General features: G+C 47.2%; 1 protein-coding gene across 1 annotated transcript in view; it reads right to left on the bottom strand.

Moving 5' to 3' along the window:
- The window catches only part of LOC119430924 (uncharacterized), a 49,683-nt gene that overhangs the window by 22,911 nt on the left and 11,518 nt on the right, over positions 1-15,254 (bottom strand). Inside the window, exon 6 of the mRNA XM_049657496.1 lies at positions 7,479-7,555. Within this exon, the coding sequence (XP_049513453.1) occupies positions 7,479-7,555 (77 nt within the window). The remainder of the gene's footprint in view (positions 1-7,478; positions 7,556-15,254) is intronic.

Here is a 15,254-nt window from a genome sequence, read left to right as displayed (position 1 = left end):
TCATCGCGCCGCTTCAAGAATCATCTGCTCCACACCAGAGAATGGCAAGTATAACTGTATTTTGAAAATTTAATGTTTTATTTTTCACTTTCTCTGTGCTTTAAAAAAACAAAAAAAAAACTTTTTTTCTTATCTCTCTGGGTTTGTTTCTGGCCTTTACATCTCTAGAATCACGCCCGACAATTAACAGTCATGACAACGACGCCAAGGCAGCGTGGAGAGATTAGATTAAACAGTTAAACTGTCTGCCTGCTTGCGTGCCTTGGCTTTACCTTGTATTTGCCATTTCTTTGTCTTTGCTTCCCATTTGCCTTGCCTTCGCCTTCCCTTCGCCTTAGCCTTTGTATTTGCCTTTACTTTGCCTAACCTTTGTATTTGTGATTGCACTTGCCTTGCCTTTGCCTTCCTTTGACTGCCTTTGGTATTTGTCCTGTCTTTGTCTTTCTCTTGTCTTTGCCCTGCCTTCACCTTTGCCTATGCCTTTGCATTTGCTTGCCTTTCACTTTGGCCGTAACTATGTCATTGTCCTTATCCTTCATTTTGGGTTTTGCTTACCTTTGGCCTTTGTCGTGCTGTAATTAACTCTCTATTTGCATTTGTCGTGCCTTATTTGCATTCCTTTTGCCTATACGTAGCCTTGCCTTTACATTTTCTTTGCCTAACCTCGGCCTTACTTTTGCCTTTCACTTGCCTACGCCTTACCGACGCCTTTCCCTAGCTGCGCCCTGCCTTACCCTCGCCTTTGCCATTCCTTAGTCTTGCTTTTGCTTGCCTGACGTTGCCTCTGCCTCCCTTTCCGGAAGTCTCAGCTATTTGTTTTCCGTTAGCAACAAAAAACAACAACAACAACAAAGCCAACTGAATAAGACGCGAAATACGTGAGGCACAAGACGGCGACTTCGGTGGGTCAGGATACAAGGATGCATGGTGCTTACGGCGGTGAGCAAGATGAGATGGGCCTTGTTGCCACCTGACCGCAGACTGTTTGTGTGGGAGCTTCGAAATTTAGGAAAGTAAGCGCCGGTAACAGAAACGAGCGCCACCATTCCTGCGTAAAACCGGCTAGCGGACGGACGGGGCACCGCTTCTTCCACGAGCGGACTTGTGAACGACAGAGTATGCGTCGTCGCCTTGCCCGCCTTTATTGCAACGACGAAACGAGCGCTGTTTCCCCTACCGAAAAATTATTCTGGCTTCAGCGCACAGTTTGCCAATACCATCTAAACAGAGAGAGAGAGAAGAACTTTATTTATTTCCGGCAGATTGCTGGGCTGGGTTCCCACCTAGGAGCTAGCGGAGAGACCGTGTCTCCCGGCAGCTTCCTCGGCCTGCTGGATAGCCCACAGTTGCTGGTCCAGGCCTGAACTGAGCAGCGCAGTCCCCCAACGCGCCCGAAGGCCCTCATTGGAGGCCGCGACCCCAGTATTGCTGATTAATGCTGGACATGCCCATAGAATGTGATCTAGTGTGGCTCTGGTGTTACAATACTGGCATAGATTGGTTGTATATAATTCGAGGTATATATGGTTCATGATGACAGGGTTCGTGTATGTTCGTGTTTGTAGCTGCCGCCATTGAACGGACTGGGCCCTATTGAGCTTGGGGTGAGGTGGTGGATACTCAAGCCTTTGCATTCGATAATGTTGAGTAATGTCACAGAATTTAGTGAGCCGATCGTCCCATTCCCACACCACCGCGGAGGTGTCCGTTCGAGTGGCTGCTTCTTTGTACCCGGCTCGGAACGTGAGACCTCGAACCACGTTGTGCGCCACCTCGTTTGGACTGAACTCCGGCTGATCAAGAGGTGTGTGGGCTGGGATCCAGAGAATTTGTACGCATTTGTCTGCCTCATAAGTTTTGCCTGTATTAAGGATCCGCAATGCCTCAGGGGAGATTCTGCCGTTGGCGTAGTTTCGCACGGCCGTTTGAGAGTCGCTGATGATGTACGAGGCATTGGTGTGAGCTATCGCCAGCGCGATAGCCACTTCCTCCGCCGTTTCTACGTGTCTTGTGGCGATTGATGCGCTTGCTTTGCATTGATGTGTGTGGTCTACGACCGCAGCTACGAAGCGGTGACGGTCCCGATAGCGTGCTGCATCGACAAAGACCGCTTCCTCGTTGTGACCAAAAATCTTAGTCATAGCTTTGGCTCTACTGACGCGTCTGCCCTCGTTGTGTTCGGGGTGCATGTTCTTGGGTATCGGTGGAACTGTGAGTTTAGTTCGGATATCGCGTGGTATGTCATGTTTGTCGCCGTGTTGGGTGTGGTAAGAGATGCCGAGATTCTCGAGTATCTGGCGGCCTGACTTAGTCCTGGCCAATCGCTCGTATTGTGATATTTGTTGCGCCTCGATAAGCTCCTCGAGGGTATTGTGTAATCCCAGTTTCAGAAGGAGGTCTGTGCTGGCGTGTTGCGGCAATCCTAGTGCTTGTTTATGTATTCGCCTAATGAGGCTGTTGAGTTTTGCTTTTTCTGCGACGAACCATCGGTGATAGGCTGCCGCATACGTGATCTGGCTGAGTACGAATGATTGGATGAGGCGGAGGATGCTAGACTCTTTCATGCCTTTGTGTTTATTGCTGATGCGTTTAATAAGGCGCATCGTGTTCGATACTTTTGCGTCAATGTTGCGAACTGTCTCGCCGTTTGTGCCCTTACTCTCGATTATCAGTCCTAACACCTTAATTTTATCCACGGTTGGTATGATGTGACCGTCGCTTGTCGTGAGTGTTATATCGGCGTGTGTCTGTGCTTGGTGATGTTTGGGTGGTCGGCCCTTGAGTGTAGGGCGATATAGCAGTAGCTCGGATTTCTCCGCCGAACAGGATAGTCCTGTCCCTTGCAGATACCGTTCTACTGTGTCAATAGCCTCCTGTAATATTTGTTCTATGGATCCATCACTGCCCTCGCATACCCAGAGGGTGATATCGTCGGCATAAAGAGTATGATGGAGTCCGGGGATTGTCTGAAGTTGTGACGGAAGGCCTAGGAGGGCGAGGTTGAACAGCATCGGAGATATCACGGAACCCTGCGGGGTGCCCACGCTTCCCATGGTTATCTCGGACGATGTGAGCGCACCTACGGTGATGGTGGCTGTTCTGTCCGTTAGAAATGCTCTGATATAATTGTACGTGCGAAGGCCCAAGTTTAGGGTATTGATCTGATTTAGGATGGTGCTGTGTGTGACGTTATCAAAGGCCTTCTTAAGATCTAGGCCGAGAATGGCCTTAGTGGAGTGGCCTGTGCAGTCTATGATGTGGTGTTTCAGCTGCAGCATGGTATCCTGGGTCGAGAGATGCCTACGGAAGCCGATCATGGTGTATGGAAATAGGTCATTGTCCTCTAGGTAATTTGTTAGTCTATCCAGGAACATGTGCTCCATCAATTTGCCCATGCACGACGTTAAGGAGATGGGCCTAAGATTGTTAGTATTTAGTGGTTTGCCCGCACTAATTTCGATTTCTTCACGGGAAATTGTCAAAAAAATGCGCTTTTTGCGAGTGTGCAGACGATTGCGCGTCTCACATCTTAGTTGCAGTACTCAAATGCGTAAGGAAAGAAAAGGGATTAAACAAAAGGCTGGGGGGGGGGGGGTTACAACCCCCGAATCGGTAAGCCATTTGATTGATAGATAGCTCAGCCATGCAGTCCAGTCACTGCTCCCTAAAGCACTGGCTCGGCGCATGCGTCACTCCTAAAGCACGTGCTGGCACCGATTTACGCTTATTATTGAACGGTTGTACGCCGATCCGTTTCCCTGAAAAAAGAGAGAAAACACGATAACCCTGTAGCCTATTACAAGTTACCTCAGCAAGGCCATTACAATGTTAGTCAAGCCAAGTACAATCTCTTCTCTCGAAAGCGCTGGTTCGGCGATTAAAACACTCCCCCATGCACGTTGCGACACTAAATTACGCACTGATTTACTGGATATACGTAGATTCACTTGTCCGAAAGGGGGGAAAAAGTCACAGGCCTGCGCGGCACATGCAGCACAGTCACAGCGCATAAGCTGGTGGAGCGGCTCAAGAGTAGCTCCAATTTCGGCACCACGCACAACATGGTCTTCGCGGCAGTTCCTTCGCCTCGTTTTGACGAGAACGATCTGAACTGTCCGCCCGGCGTCGACGGCGAGCTGCAGCTTGTAATGCTCTCTGCACAGCAGTCTGCTGAGCCCGATGATGCCTGGTCGTAGCCACGCACGTAGCTCTACGTTTGCAGGCGCCTTAACTAGATGGCGCCACCATACTGGCGGACGCTGGGGATCGCGTTTTTTTAATAAAAATCTCCTATAAACGCGTCCTAGGCAGGCGCTCCTGCCTAGGACGCGTTTATAGGCCATTTTTCCGCAACCCGATCGCAAGCGCTTGCGTGGCTCAGTGGGTGGGTGGGTGGGATAACTTTATTGTAAGGTCCTGCGGGCTACGGGCCGCAAGGCCCCATAGAGCGGGCTACTCCCACGCTGGGACAGTGGTAGAATATCTGACTCCCGCGCAGCGGGCCCGGGCTCGATCCCGGCGGGAACCGGGTACCGTTTTTCGCATTTCCGGCAATAGCGGTTACGGTCACTGGACGCTGTCAGCGACGGACACCATCGCGAGCCAAAAAGGTTATTGGAATGAGCCCATAACAGCTTACGCTGTAAAAGGTAATCCTATAGCCTAGTACAATGTCGGGCCAGCAGGGTCCAACCACTTCTCTTGAAAGTGCGCCCGTTCGACTTCTACATAATTCTTCTTGCACGTGATGACGCCGATTGACGCGATGAGTAAACTGATATCGCCAGATTAGATTGCCCGAAATAACGAAAAAAGACATAAGCCAACGGCCCATTCCAAAATTGGCGAAGCTATTTCTAATCAGTTAATTCGAATGCACTTGTGCGGCTCATACATCACTCCCCAGGTACGCGCCGACGCCGATCTACGCGATGAATAAACGGATATACGCGATGATTGGCTTGCCTGAAATAAAAAGAAACAAAGATAAGCCTTTAGACAATTACAATACTTACCCAGCCGGGTTCAATCGCTCGTCTTGAAAGCGCGGGTCCGGCGCATACGTCACACCTAATCCACGTGCTGACGCCGATTTACGCGATGAATAAACTGATGTGCGTAGATTGGCTTGTCCGAAAGAAAAGAAAGGCGAAAAGGTAAGTGTCGGGCCCGCAGGGTCTTGCCACCTCTCTTAAAAGCACTGGTTCCTCCGGCTTATACATTACTCTCCTTCCAAACATGGTCAATTATAATGAAATCACCAAACACTACAGATTAGGGAGGCAGCATTACCCTCCACCACGCTCCTCATTAAATAAACAGCAGGCGACAGCATGGCGCCTACTACAAACAAACACCTTCCCAAACCCGATCGCTTATAACCATTGTATCCAGAGCTCTGCTCAGATAAATGCAAAGACTGCAATCAGCGGGCGGACCTCAGACACATAATCTGGGCTTGCTCCAACATAGTGGAGGGGTCAAACAACACATATACGAACGCGGAGGAGCGGGAGACCGCGCTGCTCAGTTCAAACAGCGAGCACCAACTACAAGTCATCAGGCAAGCCAAAGATGCCGCTATAGGACCCAAGGGCTCCTGGCAGCCATCTAAGGGAGGGGAGGTAAACTCCTCTTACACTTGCCGTTTTCAATAAAAGTTGTTTCTCTCTCTCTCTCACCTTCCAGTTGACGCCGATCTACGCGATGAATAAACTGATATGCTTAGATTGGCTTGTCCGAAAAAAAAGAAAGGAGAAAAGGTAAGCCTATATCCCAGCACAATGTCAGGCCCGCAGGGTCTTACCACCTCTCTTAAAAGCACTGGTTCGGCTTATACATTACTCTCCTTCTAGTGCTGACGAGAATCTACGCGATGAATAAACTGATGTGCTTAGATTGGCTTGTTCGAAGAAGAAAAAAAACGTGGCAGTTTCGCCCGAAAGGCAAAGCACCGATTACGATAGAAAATTATTGGACAGCTATACGAAGTAAGGATAGTAGTTTTATCGGCCGTATAAACTTGTAAACATAGGCATACTGACTCAATGAACAATCATGGTGTCACGCGCGCACAACCAAACATGAACGCATCTCAATCGATGATCGAACACCGGCGCCGACGCAGGATTTTCTGCGACACGGGGCCCTTAGCGCGCTATCGCTTCAATAAATATATAACATAACATAGCTAACGTCCCCGTTGAATCAGTAACCACTTATAAATATCTTGGAGTCACCTTACCTAACAATATGACCTGGAACACGCACATTGCTAACGTCACGTCATCTGCTAACAGAACTTTGGGCTTCTTGAAACGTCATTTGCGTAACGCTCCGAGTCACGTTAAACTACTTGCTTACAAATCATTAGTCAGGGCTAAATTAGAATACGCATCTCCCATCTGGAACCCACCCGAAGTAGGCCTCACTAATACCCTAGAATCCGTTCAAAACCGTGCTGCTAGATTCATTCATGCTTCGTATTCATATGAAATCAGTGCTTCTTTCCTCAAAGCCGAGTGTAACTTATCACCTTTGTCTTGTCGCCGCTGCATTGCAACACTCTCTCTATTTCACAAGTTCTTTCACTCACCACTCAATTGCCCTCCGTACATTATCCGTGCAGCTCGCATATCTCATCGCACTGGTCATGCACTACAAGTTTCTCGCCCACGTGCGCGTACTAAAACATTTTCTGCTTCATTTTTTCCCAGAGCAGCAAAAGAGTGGAACGGCCTTTCTCGCAACATCGTCACTATCACCTGCCCATCAAGCTTCATGCGTATCATAACAGATGTATCATCGCACTGATCTGTGTAAAAAAAAAAAAAAAAAAGTAAACCCCACCCCTTATGTAATACCCCCTCGGGGGTCTTTAAGGAAATAAAAATGAAAAATGAAAATGAAATGAAATGAAATGAAATAGATTAACACTAAAGAACCACTGAAATGGGTTCGGACGTGGTACTAAGTGATAGAAAAGGCTGAAGGTTTATTATCGAAATCATATATTCATGAGCATGACTAAGGCTTTCGCCATAAGATCTCTTAGGTGTACTAAAGGTACTCCTGAGGACTAATGACATGCGTGTCATGTAGGTCATGAAAGAGCCGCCTACGTCTTGGTGCTCTCATGGTCGTTTCGTTAACATGGTAGGCTCCCCGCACACTGATCCGCATAACATCGATTCCCACAGGGCGTGGGTTCTGCCGGCGTTTCTTTCTTTCTTTTTTTCTTTTTGAGTTGAATTAGGAATGGGAGATCTTTAGTTTATCGGTTTACTTCTGCTAAGACAAACTTATGATAAAACGAACACATTTTCGCGGTCCCTACAGGTTCGTCCACTGTAGCTTTTATGAGTGGATGAATACAACGTTTATTATTCAAAAGTTGGCTCAGTGGTCCTTTTTTTTTTCATTTTCCTTCTTTTTTTGTCGTTTCTTTTTTTTACGAACCAATAATAATCTTCAACGGCTACAGTCTGGCAAGGTATCCTCCAGGTCCCGACGGCTCTGCGTCCACTGCAACAGCCTCTATCTCAACGCAGGCTTCCTGTGTGGAGAAAATATGAAAAGCTTAAAATATGTACAATAAAGCTTTTACACCAAGCCAGTCCCTAAACTTGGACTGATACTTCTTGTCTTATGAACAATGCTCGCCATGCCGGTCGCGGAGCCAGCGAATAAATTAATTGACGCCGCTTATGCTCCCTTTAACGTAGAATTTGTACGTACCAAAAGCATGCAAGCATGAACAAGAGAAAGGCCACTGGAATTGTAGCAGTAACCGAAAGAAAATATTGAAATCATAAAAGACACGCAAACGTATAAAGTCAGGTCACACAGATACACTGAAACTCAGGTCACAGAAACGCACGTAAAGTGAAGCAGAAACAAAAGTTAGGTCATCAACCCGGGCACAGCATGGACGGACGGACGGACGGACGGACGGAAAATACTTTATTGATAAAAGCACCTGCGAGGTTACTGGCCCGGGCTGGAACTAAATATAGCTGGCCACGTTAAACACAGCCAGCTTCGCGTACTTCCCCTTTTCTGGATTCAAACCAACATGGGAAAAGCTGCATGAATCTGTCTTTTTTTTATAATTTTGCTTTCTTTTTTTTTTTTTTTTGCGAGCGTGAACGGAATTCAAAATTTACGTCAGCTCTTTTCAGCAGCCTCGTGGTTATGCGAGCTCATCTTGATGGATAAACAGTGCGAAGGTGGACATGGACTGAGAATAAATGGACGCAACAAGCAATAAAAGTAGCAAGAAATAAAAGTAGCAAGCACTTGTTCCTTCCATTCGTTCTTTGAAGGGACGTTAAAAAGAAAATTAGGTCGAGCTGTATTGGTAAACTACCCTTTTACAGTACGGCCTCTCTTATCGCGAGAAGACATTATAAGCCAGAAAAGATTCTAAAACAAATAGATAGGCTAGGACCTATTTATTTTTTATCTGTATATATCTAGTGTTCTTTTTTTAGACCATACAGAATTTTTTAAAGATCACCTGTGGAAGCTAGCATAATTCTAGTCATTGAGCTGTATTACTCAGAGTCAGACATTACTTACACGAGAAATTGAAGTGCATAATCGACTAAGTAACAAAAGTTATCTAAGTATCTTTTAGTTAATTACTTGGCGCGTAAATTGCAATACATGCCATAAAGTAATCAAATTTACAACTTCATTAGTACAATTTCGTTAATTTGTCAATTATGGATTTCGATTTCTCGCGCAAGCAATGTGCGCCGCTTCCAGTAACACACCTCTAATTTAATTACGGGATTTTACGTGCTAAAACCACCATCTGATTATGAGGTCATCAAGGTGCCTCTGCACAATAATTACACAGCGAGGAAACGGCCGAATGTTCACACCTGATGCATGCAGCTTAATATCCTGCGAGCACTTCGAAATACACTTCCGTGTATTTTTCTCAATATCACGACGACAGCTCAGAATTTTTGAGCGAGCCAGGTGAAATGTCACCTTTTGTGACAACGCACAGGTTTGAACATCCCCCGCAAACAAGTCCTTGAGTGCATATGTATAGTCCCCCAATTCTAATCATGGAAATCCAATAAATATATTCTCCCACTGCACTTTTTAAGATGTTAATGCTATTTTATCTATTATTTTCTGGCGTGGACATATAGGTGTATTAGGAATAGGAATTTTTTTTAGTTTCTCGGTTTACTTCTGATAAAAGATACTTCCAATAAAAAGAACGCAAGTTCGCGGTCCCTACAAGTTCGTCTACTGTAGCTTTTATGAGTGGATGAATACAACGTTTATTATTTCAAAACTAGCTCAGTAGTCTTTTTTTTTCCCTTCTTTTTTCGTTTCTTTTTTTACGAACCAATAGTAATCTTCAGCGGCCACAGTCTCGCAAGAGATCTTCCAGGTCCCGACGCCTCCGCGTCCACTGCAACAGCCTCTACCTCAACCTCAAGGACCCCCCCTCCAGGGCTACAATTGCGCTATCTGCAACAGGCGATTTTTTTTTAAATTCTGTATGGTCTAAGGAAAACACTCCATATAGACTACATTGAATTTTAAAAGAGTCAAAAACGAAACATAGCAAGTTTCAAATACTTTTACCTAAGCAATGGACCAAATATGAGGGGGGGGGGGGAGGGGGGGGGCAGGGGGGGGGGCTATATGCTTTGAAATTCGAGACGTCACGCGGTACTACCTGCGCTGGGGTTTCGGCGCAAATTCATAATTAACTTGCAACACCATCTTCCATTCAATCAACCAATTACCGTGAAATTAGAGGAAAATAGTTCCGGTATTGACGACCTATAGTTAACGAACATGCACAGGTGAAAATAATCTTAGTCTTGTATAGGGCAAAAATTAAGACTCAGTGGTCTGTTACTACTAGCCACGGATGCACATGGCAAAGAGTAAACACAGCAACAAAAGAAAAGTGGCAGTTCCACCTGAATTGCGAAGCATTCATGCTTTATAAAAGTATTAGAGAACTACACAAAGTGACGTTCGTAGTTTTATCGGCCGTATAAATTGCAGTAAATAGTCGCTTACTGTTTATATTACCAAGCATGGTGTCACACCCGCACGCGCAAGCAGATCTGACTCGATGACCACGAACAATCGCTGTCACAACGCTGGCGGCCGGCAGCGGCTAGCGAACGCTTCGTTCCGCGTCTCGCTTCAACGCGTATGCGAAAATTGATAACTCGCGACCTCCCACACTATGCTATAGGCACTCGGGAAGACGGTGCACATGAAGCCACCAGTCATCTCGGCTCGCCTACGCATTGCACCGGCCGCAGATTACCTCAAGGCGCACGGGTCACGCATGCGTCCAACCGCGCCATGTGCAGCCACGTCCGGGCTAGAGGAGACGCGCGCTCACCTTCCCCCTTGCGAGCGCTTCATCACGTGACCTCCGACATTGGACGCGCGTTGATACGGCGCGCGCGTGTGTGAGTGATCAAGAGAAGGAAATGACGCTTGATTCTACAAGCCCTGATGGAGCACGGCTAAGCGTCGTATGGGGAGAGGGAATGGGAAGTAAAAGTGGATAGAGAAAGACGGAGGATGAAGGGTAATGGATTCCACTGTGCGCGACAGGTGGTGGTCCTCAAGCAAAGGGGCCAGCGTTGTAGCGGGCGCTCTTAAGGGGGCGATTCCTGTTGAAGCCACAACGCACCAAGCCACCATTCTCCTCGACACACCATCGCACGCTTTCCCTCGCACTCGCAGTTTACGGCGCGCTATCTCATAGCACTTGGGACTTTCACGGAGCATCACGGCGACGGCGAAAAATTTTACCTGGAGCGTCCACATATGGCAAAGGTAAAAATAACAAGCTTGGCGGACGCGCCGGCTTTATACTTGTTGTGCAGCCCTCTCCACCTCCCATCATGCATTTCTGTATGTTCGCCCTCGGCAACCCGCGTTCGATGGCGTTAACAGTGGTAAGAAAAGCCCGATTGTGGCACGTGTGCATTAACGAGTTCTTCGTGAGCTGAAATGTCGACAAAGTGGTAAAATTGCGGCGAAGTGGTCAGGTTTTCTATGTGCAAGATGAATGGCGAAAGCCAGCAGCCACGCGTCCTAAGGAAAAGTGCCTGCGACGTACAAGCACATGAATGTCAACATAGAAGTGTGCGCTGTTACCATACCGGTTTCCAAGGGCACTATTAAATCCACAGGAAGGCTAACTCAGAAAAGCACCGTTTTTTTCATAGCTAAACCGACATCAATGCGCACCGTTGTCGCGCCTATAAAGGTAGCTTTGTCACTTCTGTGACAAAGCTACAATAATAACCTTGTGAGCGTGCGTCAAAAAATGCAATTTCAAGTAAAAATATGAATAATGTCCGGCTGATTACACGGAAAAACCTACAGGAATGTGGAAAACAAAAAAATGAGTGCAATCGTTTAGGTTGCACATGCCCTCAGCATTATGATTACCTCTTTCCAGGTCGCTCTCATTTTTTTTTTTTTTTGCTAAAGTGCGTCGGGCAAGCATGCTGCGTGATTCTTTGAGCTGCTATATGAGACAGAAATGGCGAGCAACATAAAACGCGCAAACGACGCGCGCGGTGATGAGCAAGGCAAAGGTGAAGGCAACAATCGACTATGGCCAGTGCCATGAGGCGGAAGCGCAGTCGAAGAAAATTGAACTAAATTTGAAAAATTGAACACGGCAGTGATCACGCTATAAGTGCGCAGGCGCTGCAATGTCAACAAACGTGCACATTCAAGCAGTGCACACTGGGCTCTAGCTCGTCACGGAGACACGGCCGCGTCGAGAAAAAAAAAAAAAGAAAAACGGCAAAGCTTAGGCTTAGGGAAACTGGCAATCATCAAGTCTTAATGGCTGCTACTGCTAGGTATTAAATTGGTTGCTAGCTAGGTCTTAACTTGGTTTAGCTTAACTACGCATGTAAAGGTATTCTCGAGCGATCATTTTCGGAGGTACCTTCCCTTTCGCGTGACTAGCGCTGGACGCGCCGGCGCCTACGAGCGACAGCGTTCCTGGCATGCCACAAACGCAGGCAGGCTAACCAAGGTTGGCACAGTGCAAAGAAAGCTGTTGCTTGCCGACGCAGAACTCGTTGGACGCTAGCCGCTCGATATCTAGCGAAAGTTGACACGACTAGGCGCAGCCCCTTTTATGGCAAACTCCGAGGCCAAGCGCATGCATACTGGTCGAAAGTTATGCACAGTGTACGGGCGGCGTGCAGCAGACGCCACGCAGGGATGACGTCACGGCGCATGCGCAGTAGCGCGCAGCTGGCGGGTGCTCGGCGGAGCCGTGTCTGTGTCGGGCGAAGCGAGCGCGCATCTTTGCCGGCGGTACTAGGCAACGCGAGATGACGTCATCGCTACTGATTCGGCGCATGCGCGGCTTGGCAATGCGGGCAGCGTCGGCATGAGCTCAGCGCGTTGCCTCGTTGGTGCTGCTACACATTTTCCCTTTCCCTCTCTCGAGCATTGCGCGCGCCGCGCGCATGCTCTCCTTCCCTCTCCTTAACGTTCCATGTCAAGGCACCATGTGCACGGCACGGAGAGGACGCGAGGCACAGGCCGCTCCGCGAAGTGGTTGCTAGGCAACGCAGTGACGTCATAGTTCGGCGAGATTTTGCGGCAACAGGCGGCACTTTTTACAGTTAGCTAGAACAGCTTCGCTGTTAAATAACAATCATTCCCGGAGAGCAATTAAAAGGATTATTCGGGCGACCAACAACGCAACAGTTCGCGGGTGACATCAACTGCTTTGATATTCATGCATGTCCCCCGAGATCGGGCTGCGCACGCCGCCGGATCTTGGAGGCCATGATTCAAGTTTTAGTTTTGCCCCATGCGGCGGCGTCACTGTAGTACACTTTGCGACGTCAGCACTAAAATGAAAATCATGCAGACAGTAAATAATAAGGCAAAGGGTAACAAAAGCGGACAAAAAATAACTCGCTATAGGTGGGGACCAAACGCATGTTTTAATTAAACATAATTAACTTTCCCTAGGCTTTCTCAGGCTTTGGTTTGTCTGTCTCTGTGTGTGTGCGTGCACACACACTGGGTATGCGCACGCACAACCTTGGCCAATCCCCCCAGAAGAGGTGGATGCCACAGTGACATAAGGAAACGGAGGGAGAAAAGAAATGCAGGGAGGTTGACTAAGGTGGTGGTGTTGATGACGTAGGTAGTGTTGACTGAGCCCAATTGACGAAACCCTGCACTGAGGGAAGGAGAGGAAAATATAAATCAAGAGTTGCACTGGAGTCACCAAGGTATTGGAATTCTCAGCGTTGTGTCAGGAATCGCAGCAGCGCGTTTGCGGCGTTCTGCAGCTGGGATGTGCAAGACCATGGTGAAAGGATTCTGTCCAACAAGAAAGGTCTTCCATCTAGCTGGTTTAAAGCAACGCATAGTGCAAGTCTTTCATTTTAGAAGAACGACTCTTATGCAGTGTCCTTACCTAATTATCAGCCCGAACAGATACATAGCGGACCTCCTCATTGTTTCTTATCGGTGTTGTCTTTAACATATGCCTTCTATGGTGCAAGCCCTGCAGGTTTCCACATCGTCAATGTCAACGTAGATGTTTATGTCCACAGGTATGCCACTTTCTCGTTGTGTAGTCACCAGAGTTGCCTCCTCCGAGTCTGCCGATCTAGGCTTGTCGCTGAGTTGAGTAGCAGCTGTCAGTGGAGGCTGATATTGGGATCGTGGAGGATCAGGCTAGTGGTCCCAGTTACCGAACCCAGATTCTCATGAATGCTTCTGCACTTTAGCATCTTTCACCAGCAAGACAGCATCCCTTTTTCTTTTGCTACAGGACATGCAGTGCAGTTCCTGTGATGTGTCTTTTGTCATAATGTGTGAAAGCTCTTAACAAATTCATACACCACAACATAAATAATTATGGTCCAGGATTCCGGAACCATAAATAGTCCATGTGTCGAACAAAGAACCTGAACAGGACACCTGTCTAGGCTTACATGTTTATTTGAACTTGACAGTGAAGAACAATATGTGAGCACCAAGAGCACCTGTTAGTCAATTTGTTGTTGTTCCCAAGTTGTTCATAAACAACAGTATATTAACAATGTGTAAATGCTTCTCTGTATTTTATTCCAAAAAAAAGGATTTCTCCCAGTCAAAAAATAAACACATATCTGTAACAACGGCAGTGTCAAATGACAACTTTGGGCATATGTGATGACCATTGTGGAGAATCCTTAATGGCAGTCCACAGCAATAGCTTCAATCTCCACAGAAGCATTCTGCAGAAAGAGCAAAGAAAGAAAATATACAAATAGGCAAATCATGCGCCAAAGTGGTACAGTAGGTAACTTCAAAAAGCCTGACAGCCCTGAAAATCCAAGTGCCAACAATGAATGAAAAATGCCGCACAATCCCTAACATCATGTCAATGAAATTTACTGGCAATAGTTGTGGGGTGATACCACAGAGTTTCCTACAAAAATTACTGGACATCCCACTGGCACCCCACTTGTTAAGCTACCATGGGAATAGTAGATGGATTTGCCTAATCTTTGTCCTAGTGGCTTCAGACATTCTTGTGGCACTATTCATTAAGCTTTATCTTTTTAAATTCATCAGCAAATATAGTTTTCTAAACAGAGACAGGCAGTAAATTTCTGTGCACACGCATAATCATTAATGAATTGTTGCATTTAAAACACAATACCGTATAGACTCGCATAAGGCCCCCACTTTTTTTCACGATTTTGACGAGGTGCGGCCCTTACACAGGACCGGGCCACTTGGTCTAATTTTTTCGACTACAAATTTTGGGAACTCGCAGACTTTCCCACAGAACACCTTCCTCGATTTGTTTGTTGTGGCGAGCTCCTCTTTCTGCTTCAGCCACCAATGTACTCACTTTTCATCAAAGCCAAAGTTGCGGCCCGCTGCTTGTCGGTTGAGCTCCTGTGCGTACGCACCAACCTTCAGGTTAAATACAGTGTCGTACACCATCAAACGCTTCCTCTCCATAGCGGACTCCCAGCAGACGACAGATGAGCGGAAGGAGCTGAAAACTAGCCTTACAAAGAAAAGATGGCACCGGCAATTTGCGCGCTGCCAGGAAGAAACACGGAGGACCTGGTCGTCATGCCTCAAATGTCAGAAGTGAAAGCTCTGCTCTCGTCAACTAGTAGCGGTACGCAAAAACTCCGCTGTACAGTGAAAATTCACTGATGCTGTGTGCGCACATCAGCACATCGAACACGTCTACT

The sequence above is a fragment of the Dermacentor silvarum genome, chromosome 10 (assembly GCF_013339745.2).
Source record: "Dermacentor silvarum isolate Dsil-2018 chromosome 10, BIME_Dsil_1.4, whole genome shotgun sequence".
Taxonomy (NCBI): Eukaryota; Metazoa; Arthropoda; class Arachnida; order Ixodida; family Ixodidae; genus Dermacentor; species Dermacentor silvarum.
The sequence above is the reverse complement of the archived record's forward strand: the minus strand, read 5'-3'. Positions and strand labels throughout refer to the sequence as shown.